Here is an 11999-nt window from a genome sequence, read left to right as displayed (position 1 = left end):
ATGGATAAATATAAGAATTGTACAATATTTACCAAAACTTGGGATGAAAAATAAAGAGATGATAAAATATGATTAATTCAATGGAGACGCATAATTTTAGTGGCAACTAACTTCCATGGGTGCAAGCAACTGGACCTCAAAAAGCCTGCAAGTCTACTTATGACCAGACATATAATCTGAAAAAGCCTGCAAGATTCACGGACTTCACCTCGTCATTTGAAGTCTTGTTCTCAGCATCTAGTCATCATAATAGTAGTCCGCAATTGTTGTATATTTAATCCAAAGGTTGTAATGGAGTAATTTGTTAAGTTTCTTGTCACAAAAAAAAAAAAAAAAAATCAATCAAATCCAAATCGCAAAAAGCCGGCGACGTTTTTTTCGGTAATCCAAATGGCCGGCAGGCCGACTGTAGCCGGCACTCTTGCACCCATGCTAACTTCCCAGGACTCATAATTTCACACCATTTTCAAAAAATTCCCAACCATTTGCATTTCTATCAATCCTAATACTATTTTTTGCAGTGCAAAATTTATTTCAACTTTATAATGCATTAAAAAAAATATTCCAATTATCAATTTTCAATAAAAATTTTAAATAACCTATAAGCAATACCGAAAAAAAAGTTTTAATGTCCATTGCTTTGAGTGAATAACATCATCTGATTGATCCCGGGATTGAATTTCTAATTAGAAAAAATAATTTGAAAAGAATTTTTGTGGATCATGAGGTGTTAATGATAATCATACCCATCACTTCATGATCCATGTATATTGCTCTTCTCAACACCATTTTTAATAAACGTTTACCAACTCAGCTGACCCTTACTATAAGTGAAAAAAACCAATCCTTTTAAAAAAACAAAATAACAAGTTTTATGGTCAAAGGGACATAAGGGTTTACACAAGCCTGGGTCCGTGGCGTCCCTGATGAGTTCATCAATAAGTGGATAAATATATAAAAATAAATGGTAAGAAATTTACCAAGTGCTTCAGATGGTGAAGTTTTGAAAAATTTATTGTGTCTTGAAATTGATTAGAGTGAACAACAACAACAAAAATGGTTAAATTTGGATGCAGTGTTGCACGGATATATCAATTATGCATTTGTCATCATCAAGTGAACATTGACATTGTGCCAAAATATAATACTATTACATAAAGATCTTGTATAGTGACATAGATTTGACCAGGAAATGCTTATATCCACACCACAACTTTGTGAGTGAGAAAAATAATCAATGAGATTATGAGATAATTGGTCAATGATATCCAGCAAGGAGAGAAAGTGAGAGACTATGAAAATGTGAAATTACTAATGGTAACCTATGAAAGAAGCCAATGTCGTTCGTTGAAATTTGATATCATCAACCAATGATAATTTGAAAAGGGAGCAAGTATGGCCATTAGCTGATCACCATCACTAATGGTGAAACTTCATTTCCGCAATTCTTTGTCTAACTCTAACTGCAGAGCTAAAGCTGCAGGCTTCACAGAAGGTCTCGTCCATCTTGGTGAAATTATATGATGGTAGGTTAGAGGCAAGTCAAACCCGTCTGTACAAGGTCTCCCCCCTCCCCCATCCCTTATGAATGTAACTTTGAAACCTCCAATTTGCCATTGATTTCCCCTTGATCCTTTTTTTTTTCACTGTTCCTGTTATATTGACATAATACTTGTATAGATATTTTTTAGCATGCCAGTTGGTATAAGCATGCAACAATGTATAGTATACCTTTGTGTGTCATAAACCAAACACATTTGAAACAAGCAGAGTGATCTTTGATCAGTTTTTCTTGTCACAATTTTGGAGAAAAAAAAAAGTAGAATATTTTAATAAAATATTATTATTAAGGCAGAACATCAACTATTTGATTACCACTGTTATGATTTCAAAACTAAGAAAGAGATCCAAGAAAAGTTTTGACAAATCTTTGAATTAAAAAATTTATTCGAGACACAACATTGATATGCAATATTCAAAAAGTTTACAGAAGAAAAAAAAAACGAACAATACTTTAATTCCCAAAGATCACATGACAATGTCAAGATCACATGAAGAGCTTTGATGAAAAGTGATGATCTAGTTTTGCTGCAAAACTTCTCTCACGCTGCACTCTCATCAATTTAGCTTCATTCGCTTTGGTCCATCTTCTCCATCTTGTTCCATTGCAATACCATTGTTGACAAAACCACCGGGAGCTGTCAGCTGGAGGAGGGAATTCTCAGACTGCTTGCCATACAGAGTGGTGAGGAGAGCTACACCATATCCTGTTGCCCTCTCACCAACGTGAACAGGGAAAGCCATGTCAATGTGGAGCCAGGTTCCACCAAAATCTTGTCCCAGGTGAGACATGATAAATAAGCCAGCACACGACACTTGAGCATTGCTGCGATCCTACAGTGACAAGGGAAGAAAATTTGTTAAATGAATATTGGTATGTTGTGACTGATAGGCTATACATCAATGCTGCAAAGTATGACATGCAAGGCAAAGTCATCAATCATGGTAAACAGAAAAACAATAATGCACAGTGGAATCCTCATAAAGTCAACACTTCAGCTTCTGTCAGCTTCTGCTAAAAGTCAACAACTCTTTTTGGTTTCACATATTCTATTGTTTATCTAAGTCTGTCCCATTGATGGTAGATAAAGTCAACTTTGCTTAAAGTCAACTTTGCTTAAAGTCAACCAATTTTTCTGGTTCTGTGGTGTTGCTTTTATCAGGATTCCACTGTATCAAAAGAGTAGGCACAGTGTCCAAATTGCGATACTTTAATACCGCGGCCCCCCCACAGAACTACCGCGGTTAAGCGATGCCAGATGTGCCAGGTGATGACTCACCCCGTTTTGGCAAGTAAACGAACGGCGCGCTTGCTGGACATGCATGTTATAGTAATTGTATGCAATCAACAGTTGGGTATTCCCGTTAAATCAAAACATGCCATTGAAAGCATGTAGGGTGGAAACTGTTAGTAATGATGTATGGTTATGACATGACAAGTTTCATTAGTCTATGAATGAGGAATGATAGTTAGAACGAAACAAATGTAGGTCATTTTTAAAACAGATTATCATTAACACTTTTCAATTAAAGTGTTGATTACAAGACAATGAATCCGTGAACATCTGATTTTTTTGTTTTTTATTACTCTTAAAACTATTATAATTATAATTCACCCTCAATTTCTTTTGCGACGTTCGTAGTTAATCCAAAAAATGCTCTTGAAGTAGTTATCTATATCCCATTACTGAATTTTTTTGAAAGTCTGCATAGAGGTTTACTGAAGCTAGCTTCACAATAATCTTGGAATAGTCAGTCTTATAAAATCTTACTTTGTACAAATAATTTTCAATAATCCAAAAATGAAATTTTAAATATAATAGTTAACTTAATCAAAATGTGCGCATCAGTTTGTTTGTTTTATTTAAATAAATATTTGAGAATTTTCCTTATTACTTTTTTTTTTGCTTTCTTTGGTGACTTTCCTTGGTTGCGTAGTCGAGGTGATGTATGGAGAATATTTGCTTCCATGATGAGCTTGATTTTTTTAGTGTCACTTTTAACACCACACATTATTTTGTCAAATTTTCCTATGATTTGGTGACTGGCTTCAGTGCCTTGCTCTCCATGGAGCCCAAGACCAAACCCAAATCTGGCCATGAATGGAATGCAATGGTGGTCCAGTATGTGTTGTTTTGGAATGATCATGTTTGTGAAGTGTGTTCTAAAAAAAGTGGAGATAATTATCAATGTTTTCTTGTGTCTTGTGTAACTGGGTTCTGTCTATAGGCCTGGAATTTGAAATGCTATCATGGACAATTTGGTATAGGGTGTTCAGTTGTGTGAATTTAGCTTTGATTTCCTCAGCCAAGTCAATTGTTAATAAATTGCATGTGTGTTTGCATGTTTCTTCCACAACAGCTTCTAATAAGGCCCCTCTGACTTCCGCAGTCAAATACTTGTGGCAGTGGTTGCCGACAAAGGCCCGACTATGATAGGCTTGGGTGTTATCTTGTGTCTGGCTAAAATCGCATCCAGACTCGAGCAGATTGGGCCAGATCTTGAACTGAGGGTTTCAAATCCTAATGCATTATACCTTCTTTTCGATTTTTTGTACGATAGTTTGAATCTATGTCTGTCCCTTTCTGTACGACTAAGGATCAAGCATGTTTTTGTGTCTTTCAGTTGTTTTTTCAAATCCCTTCTATGACGCCAATTCTTTCCAAATATTTTCAAACTTTTCCCTCTTTGCGATAGATTCCTGTTATCATCCATGATAATTCTCATGTCTAACTTGTCTACTGCCTGTTCTAAAAGTCTATGGTGCTTGATGACTATCCCTAACATTATGTGAAGGTATGGAGGTACTGCGTGTGTAAGTTCAATGTTTATCAATGGCCATCTCAAGCAATTGTTGAACTTGGGTGCATGTTTTTTATCTCCATTATGTTTCTCCATCAAGCATGAGGCGTCTTCCTTTATCCCTTCTAGTGTTCTTTGTGGAAATGGGGTTTCTGCTCTTGAACTAAAATATCATTTTGGCTGTGTACACCACAGACATGGAAAGGTGCCTTGGGGACCTGACAGACCGTACACTTTGGTCAGAAACTCATAATCACCATTGATGAAAATAACAGTAGTTTTACCTCTCCATCTTAAGTTGTTCTGAACGTCATTGATCTGGGGCTCTATCTTCTCCATCATTAGTTCTATATTTTCGTAACTGTCCTTGACATATGCCAGTCCTATCACTATGGTATTTGTTGTTGTGTTTGGTTTACCTACATTCAAAAGCTCCATGGTCAATTTGAATGAGTCCTTTCTGTGGTCCCCAACAAACTTAACCCACACTTCATCATCTGGGATGGTGTCACTATGTGATGAAAGAGATCTTTACAACTGTGAGAATCTAAAAGACCCTCTAACAAAGTACGGATATCATTGACGAGGCAAATGGTTTTTCGTTTGTCAAGTCTTCGTCTCCAATAAAATTCATGTTTTCCACGGTCACCATATTCCCTGTTATTTCTTTTGATGCACTTCTACTGGCTCCTTCATTTTCTACCTGTATTCCCCTTCCTGTCAGAAACTTTCGTTGTTTCCTGACTTGTCTCCAGGATAATCCCATGCATTCCTTCATTGCCAAAGTGTCATCATGGGGAATGAATGCTTTGTCCTTGATGCCAGCACGCTCAGCGATAATCCGCCTCTTTTTGATGGGTAATTTCTTTAATTCAGATGCCATCTGTACATTAATAGACTCATCATTCTAATCCTTTCCAAAAGCTTGACACGTTTTCTTTGCGTCGGTGTCTTTGCCTTCTCACTTTCTTTTCGAGGCACACTCACTCGCACTACGGAAAAGCTCCCCCTCTTTGTTTGAACGTGGCAACAGGATTCATTTTAAACATTGCTTTTAACACTTTCAAAGCTATTTTCTTTCAGCTTCGGTGATATTGTCCTCTTCATACTTACGTTTTCTCGGCAATGTATTGATTTAATTTGGAACAGCCTTTGAATCAGACTTTTGAGGTGTCATAGCGGTTGCAGCATCACTTGTCTTTTTCAATGGAGTAGAAGATTCGAAAGGCCTCCAAATAGTGGCTTGATCGTTCAAGTATCGACTGCATGTAGGCTGACACTCTAATTCTAATATTTCCTCATATTGTGATAGCTCATGGTGATCTTCCTCTAATGTAGATTCCTCATGGCTTGAATGGGTCGTTTCCATAGAGTAATTGGATACTATCGTATCCTCGGACTTTTTAAAGCGTCCATCCAGTGATAAAGTGTGACTACAGACCACACAGTCATCGATAATTATGTCTGGATTAAAGGGGCACCATAGTGTTCCATTTTGTTTCCCAATGTCAATAGCTCGTTGGCGCAATGGCTCTGAGCAGCGTTTTTTAACTGATCTGACTAAATCAATACATTTTCTACAAATATTTTTAGGGTGTCTATCTTCACAATCACCAGTCACATCTACACCAAAAACAAGATAAATATTTTCTCTATGTCCCACACACAAAACATTTTTTCGTCCCAACTTTTTTTCTTTTGTTGATAAGGAGAATGGTGCACATATCCTACACAGTCTATCTAGGTGGTTTAAATGAACATCCCATGAATGATCCATTATATGTAGTCTCTTATTTATGTAACCTGATATTTTGGAAGGAACTAACTAAAACATTTCTGTATGATAACTTCCAGTAAAACACTTAACAAATTGTAGATAAAAATGGCAATAAATAAAAAAAATTTTCTTAAGCGCAGCCCCCCCCCCCCCCCCCCCCCCAGAAGAACACATTGAGATAATACATTTGAGCACAAATGTGAATATTTAACATTTATCCCTAAATCGCTCATATCGCGAACTTATTCTAAAACTTATATTAAAGACAAAGACTTTTAAAAAAAAATTTTTTAAAATAAAACTTCATGGATCCAAACCAGAGTTATTAATTAAATTAATCACATCACTCAACTATCAAATGTAGCATTAAGCAGTTGTATTTTAACTAATATTATTTTCCAAGTTGAAAACCAAGAAACAATAAAAATTGCACAGAAACAAATCTGAACGTGGTGATAACATGAATAATGAAAATAAAATGAATTATTCTGATGGTTTGGTGGGGGGAAGGGGGGGAAAGAGGGGTTTTCAAAGCAAAGAATTGCATCACGGTGATGCACCACACGCGCATGCCACGCCAACGTCCGGCTTGTATACCTATCGTGTCACGGCCAATTGAGTTTTCCCCGAGAGCAAGGGTATCAGGTATCAGGTGGTCAGCCTGATAAGAGGCGATTGAAGTAGTGCTCAGAGTCGAAAATATGACGCTGTGTAGGGAGCTACATCAGAACAAAAATATTGATTGTTGAACCTGTTACATGAGTAGTGCTTGAGGATGTTATCGAATACACAAGAGTTACCACACGATTAAAAAAGATCAGGGTTATCAGATTCTGCTGTATCAGATAATTCATAGTCTTATAGAAGATGGGTACAAATACCTATATTTTTATGTTTATGTTTTTAAGGGTTTTATGGTACTTGCAACACATTAAGGTCATATCATAGTGAAAAGTTTTAGAATTACAATTAAAGCGCCCATGAAAAGGTAAGACAAAGGGGAATTGGTTCAAATAAGAAACAGGTGTATATTCCAAGAGCACACTATCAAAGTACTTAGTTTGAGATCACTAAAAGTCTCATCCAGACACAAGCACAGGTCCCCACTAAGAGGAATGCACTCAGATGTTTTACAATCATATATATAATATAAAGAAAACATAATACAGTTCATAACAGAGAGATGATTTACAAGGAAAAAAATATCATCTCCCAAAACTAACTATACATTTGACTGTTTCCCTCTCAGCCAGGGCATCTGGCCAGAACCAGAACAAAACCAAGATATCTCATTCCAAGACAAAGACAGAAAGCAAGTTGGAAAACAGATATAGGAGTATAAAAGACATAGTAAGTACCTCCCTGCCCACTATGGGAGGTCAGGAACCCCACCCAGTTATCTACATAAATACCACATCACGACTTACAGCAACAGAGTTTTTCATGTCAGCCATAGCACTAGAGAACTCGGTTGAGTGTAGCTCTGGTGAGAAGGGTACAGGGTGAACCAAATCACCTGACAGTCTCCCTGCCTTTAGACACATGTCCTCCATCACCTCACAGTTGGTCAAAATACCAGCATGGTATTTACCTGTAATAAATCAAGTGACCCCCACAAGCAACGACATTACACTTTATTTTTTAAAAACAACCAAATTGAAACTAAAATTCCAGGGGAAAATTCATCTATTCAACTATAAAACATTAGAATATGTCATAGAAGTAGAACTCCTGACGAGTGTGTTCCTATCAATTTTTAAAATTTGTAATTAATTATCAAGGGGGGGGGGGGGGGGGGGGGTTGGTCATGGTTTTTATGTCTGATAAAAGCTTTGGTATACATATGATATTTTTTTTAAAACGAAGTGTGATTAAAATTCATAAAAAAATATTTTAAAAGAACCAGATTAAAATGTTATGTAAAAAACCCCATCCAATATGAAGAACTTATTTTAAAAATTAAATGACACAATAACGGAATTTTAATTTTTTTTAAAAAGAAAAACAAAAATTGTAATTTGGTTCAATGGCAGTCCAAAAGGTGGGATTCCTTTATTTTTAAAAAAGGGACCAAAAATAAATTGATGATAGTCAAGTGGTTATTTAAAGAAAGAGGACTCCTGTATGAAAAGGCCATTTAGTTTAGAAACCCATGGTGTCCGTCTTATACAGGTTTGGCTTTATTCTTATATCTTAAACCACAGCCTTGAGAAAAAAAAAGACCAATATATTTTCAACAATGATCTCACCCGTAGCAATGCCTTGTGCTCCAGTCAGGGTGGCCATATCAATCACAGTATCACATTTTAAGTCTTTGACAGCGTAAGCAACCTGATGACAAAATATTAGAAATACTTAGGGTATTTGATTATATAAGTTTTCTGCAATGTATTAATGCAATGTAGATGGTGATTCATGTGACTGGTTTTATTATTGAGGAAAGCTATCAACACAAACACCCTGGCAAATAACAATGAGAGATTTCTGAGGGTTACACAAATCTACTCTTTTGGGGACAAATAAAGTATTATCATTACCATATTATCCTTTTTTACACCAGTGACAAATGTGCATTGATCCTAATTGCAAATGTGTCCAAAAGAATTATTTATTTTTACAAAATTATAGTTATCAAGTATTTTTTGGAACATATCTCGTACTGGCAACTTAATATCAGATATGTAAAAAGAAAGCTTCTCACGAACTCAAGTCAATGACCAGGGCTGTAAATGGATGATGAAAAAATTGTCGGAACTTATTGAACATGCGAAAATACACCAACAGGACAAAAATATGGATTAACTAACACAACAAATATATGACATGTCAATTGACTAGTCAAATCATGTCATTGTTTTCTCCAACTCATTTATAATAAAATAAGCAGGTCCTTATTTTATGGTCCAAAAAAATTCCAATTATTTGAGAGAGTACACACATTTCTGGTCACACGTCTGAGTTAGTTGTAAAATGAAAGGAAGAGTACAATTTTCTACTTTTTTGAAGGATGTGTAGTGCTTGACATGAGAGGCTGCTTTATCTTTGCTCCTGTTTGTGTTAAATTTTTAAGCGGATTCTTTCGTTCATTTGGATTAATTCTTATAAAAGAAGAAGAAAAAGTAGAGGAGGAGGAGGAGAAAAAGAGAAAAATTTAAACAATCAGGGTTGTGACGAGAGAAAACTTCCACTGAGAGCAGTCATCATCTTTCGAAGAAAAATATTTATTTCGCATTCATCATTCTGGTTCACTTTCAAACGGAAAGAAAGAAATCGAAGGACTGGAGATAGCAAACCGGAATTATGAGTGCATTGGTAGCGAAATAAAGAGAAGTGTGTGTGTTCGTTGACTACGCGTGTGTTCGACGACTCGTGACAAGACAAGACACTGTCACCCCTCTCTCTTGTCTGTGGCATAGTAGGCAGTGAATACATCCACACCAGCAGAGTGTGCAGTGGGTGATAATCGACAAGATGGAATAATAATATACCTACAGAATAGTTTGTTTTGTCTTGATGCAACAAATAAAAAATGTCTTTTTTTTTTTTTAATTCGACCCTCGAAACAGAATAAAAACTTTTTTTTTTGAGGCACGAAATAAAACTTTTATTTTCATTTTGTTTTTTTTGACATTACGAATTATATTTTTACTTTTACTTTTTTTTTTTAATGTCAGCACTTAACATAATTTATCGAGCAAAAACGTACTGTCAGAAATCCGACAATTGTTGGAAAATGTACAGGCCTGAATAAATGAAAAACAACAACAACAACAAAAAACACCAACCCCCCCCCCCCCCCCCCCTCCCCCACCTTTTTAATCCATTAAAAAAAATTTAAGAAAACAGAACATGCATGAGAATTGTAGGAAGTTATCGAAAAAAAAGGTAAGTGATGGAAACTTGCAAAAGATTGAAGGAAAAGTGAATCAGAATTTATTTCTTATTCAATTTCATACACATGTTTAGGTACTGTATCTGCTGTCTGACCATACATATGGCATCAAAGGATTAGATAACAATAACTAAGTGCAGAAACACACCCCATCTCCTAGAACCAGCCTCCCTTCAGCATCAGTGTTGTTGATTTCCACAGTTTTGCCTGAGTACATGGTGACTATGTCATCTGGTCGCTGGGCCTGAGGTCCTACTGCATTGTCAGCCAGACAGAAAACAGCATGGAGAGTTTGTTTGAAGCCCTGGAATTTAGAATTATATCTTCAGAAATTGGAGAAATTAAATTTGCGAGTGAGGCTTTTTAAAAAAAAAATCCATTTTCACTTGTTTATGGATTAACTGCTTTTCTTTCTGGTTCGACCAAATAGAATCTTGATTTCTCAAATGATGAAAATAAACTATAAATTAAATGAATAAAACTGCATTTCCATTTAAAATATGACATGATATATATATATACATATATACAATTTGGTAAATATTAAAAATCAGTTACCATATATCAGTGCTGATAGTGAAAAAGAAGTACAATTTTGAATAACTGCCTTTAAGCCTAATTTTTACAGCATTACCCCCTTCCCTATTTTTAGAATCAGAAACATTTTCAAAAATCTCCTTTTGCTTCAAGCGCTCTTTGAAAAGAAAGAATTTGTAGTCAAGATGTCTACAATGCAACATTTCTATTTTCTAATTTATATAGTAATAAATATCAAACAAATATGCAGTTGCGATATGAAGCAACAAGTACAAGCACAATGTCTGACTTCACTGATGATTTATTTAAAAAATTGCTTTATTGAAAAAACAATAAACATTTCACAAAAATTAGACAAACAGCAGGAAATCGTGGAAGAAGAAAAAGGAGGAAATTCCTCCTATGCTGTCATCCAGGCATTCCAGGAAAATGATGTCAATAGGAATCACCCAACTTGTCCAACATAAGCAAATTTCCCAAGACAAAAAACGAAAAAGCCATTAGCACTGCCAAACCAGGGACATTCTGGGTCACAAGCCGTCTCGCCCTCCACTTCTTTCAACTAGTATTAAAAATTCATCATTCCATTCAAGTACATCTACAGCAAGTTACAGTCTTACTAGTTTGACAGCAGTCTTGAAAGCACCAAGAACGCCTGCAGCTCCTCCACAATCTCTCTTCATCCCACACATGCCAGTCTGACAGAAAGACAAACAAAAAAATATTGGAAAAAAAAATGAATAAAACAAAATATCATGATGATGATGATGATGATGATGATGATGATGATGAGGAGGAGGAGGAGGAGGAGGAAGATAATAATGATGGTACTGTCCAAGCCGGTATTGGGGATGCCACTTAATTGAGACAACCGCTTTATTGAGACAATTCCCAGCCGCTTAATTGGGACAGCCGCCGCTTAATGGGGACGAAATTTGACAATGACTGTCCCGATAAAAGAGCTTTTTTGTAGTCTTCCTTCAATTAAAACGATGGTTCATAAAATGCAAATTGGTCTAATGGGGTGGTCAACTGGATTGTGATTATACCATTCATCACAAAGGTGTGAATAATAGAATTTACTTGTGTCCCCTATTGGTGTCTATTGCAACAGCCAATCGGGTGTGTGGTCGAACATTAGAATTTACCTGTATCCCTTGTCAGTGTCATCATAAACAGGCTTGGACTGTTTTGACTATGATGATGATGATGATAACTTAACAATGATGATTATGATAACTTATATGATTGTATGACAATATTGATGAAAGAATGTTAAAATAAACTATTTTTGGAAAATGAGTTATGAAAATTCTATAATCGTTATTATTTTCATTATTATTATTATTATTATTATTATTATTATTATTATTACTAGGTATCATAAGAGACTATTTGTTACAGTGAATGACATAATCAGTCGGATGGTGG

The 11999-nt window shown here is 35.7% G+C and overlaps 1 protein-coding gene across 4 annotated transcripts in view; it reads right to left on the bottom strand.

Moving 5' to 3' along the window:
• Nucleotides 1-319: 319 nt before the first annotated feature.
• The window catches only part of LOC144977160 (putative aminopeptidase NPEPL1), a 48153-nt gene continuing 36473 nt past the window's right edge, over nt 320-11999 (bottom strand). For 3 of the 4 annotated variants that reach the window (XM_078922034.1, XM_078922033.1, XM_078922032.1), the window contains exons 8-12: nt 11189-11266; nt 10180-10335; nt 8389-8470; nt 7567-7730; nt 997-2394 (exon numbers count right to left, since the gene is read on the bottom strand). In XM_078922034.1, the coding sequence (XP_078778160.1) occupies nt 2119-2394; nt 7567-7730; nt 8389-8470; nt 10180-10335; nt 11189-11266 (756 nt within the window). In that variant the 3' untranslated portion in view covers nt 997-2118. Of the gene's footprint in view, nt 2395-7566; nt 7731-8388; nt 8471-10179; nt 10336-11188; nt 11267-11999 lie in introns of all 4 variants that reach the window. The other variant, XM_078922031.1, reaches the window with a different exon arrangement.

Source organism: Berghia stephanieae, chromosome 7, assembly GCF_034508935.2.
Source record: "Berghia stephanieae isolate SIO BIC M18660-M18661 chromosome 7, UCSD_Bste_1.3, whole genome shotgun sequence".
NCBI classification, from domain to species: domain Eukaryota; kingdom Metazoa; phylum Mollusca; class Gastropoda; order Nudibranchia; family Aeolidiidae; genus Berghia; species Berghia stephanieae.
This window is presented reverse-complemented; position numbering and strand designations above follow the sequence as displayed.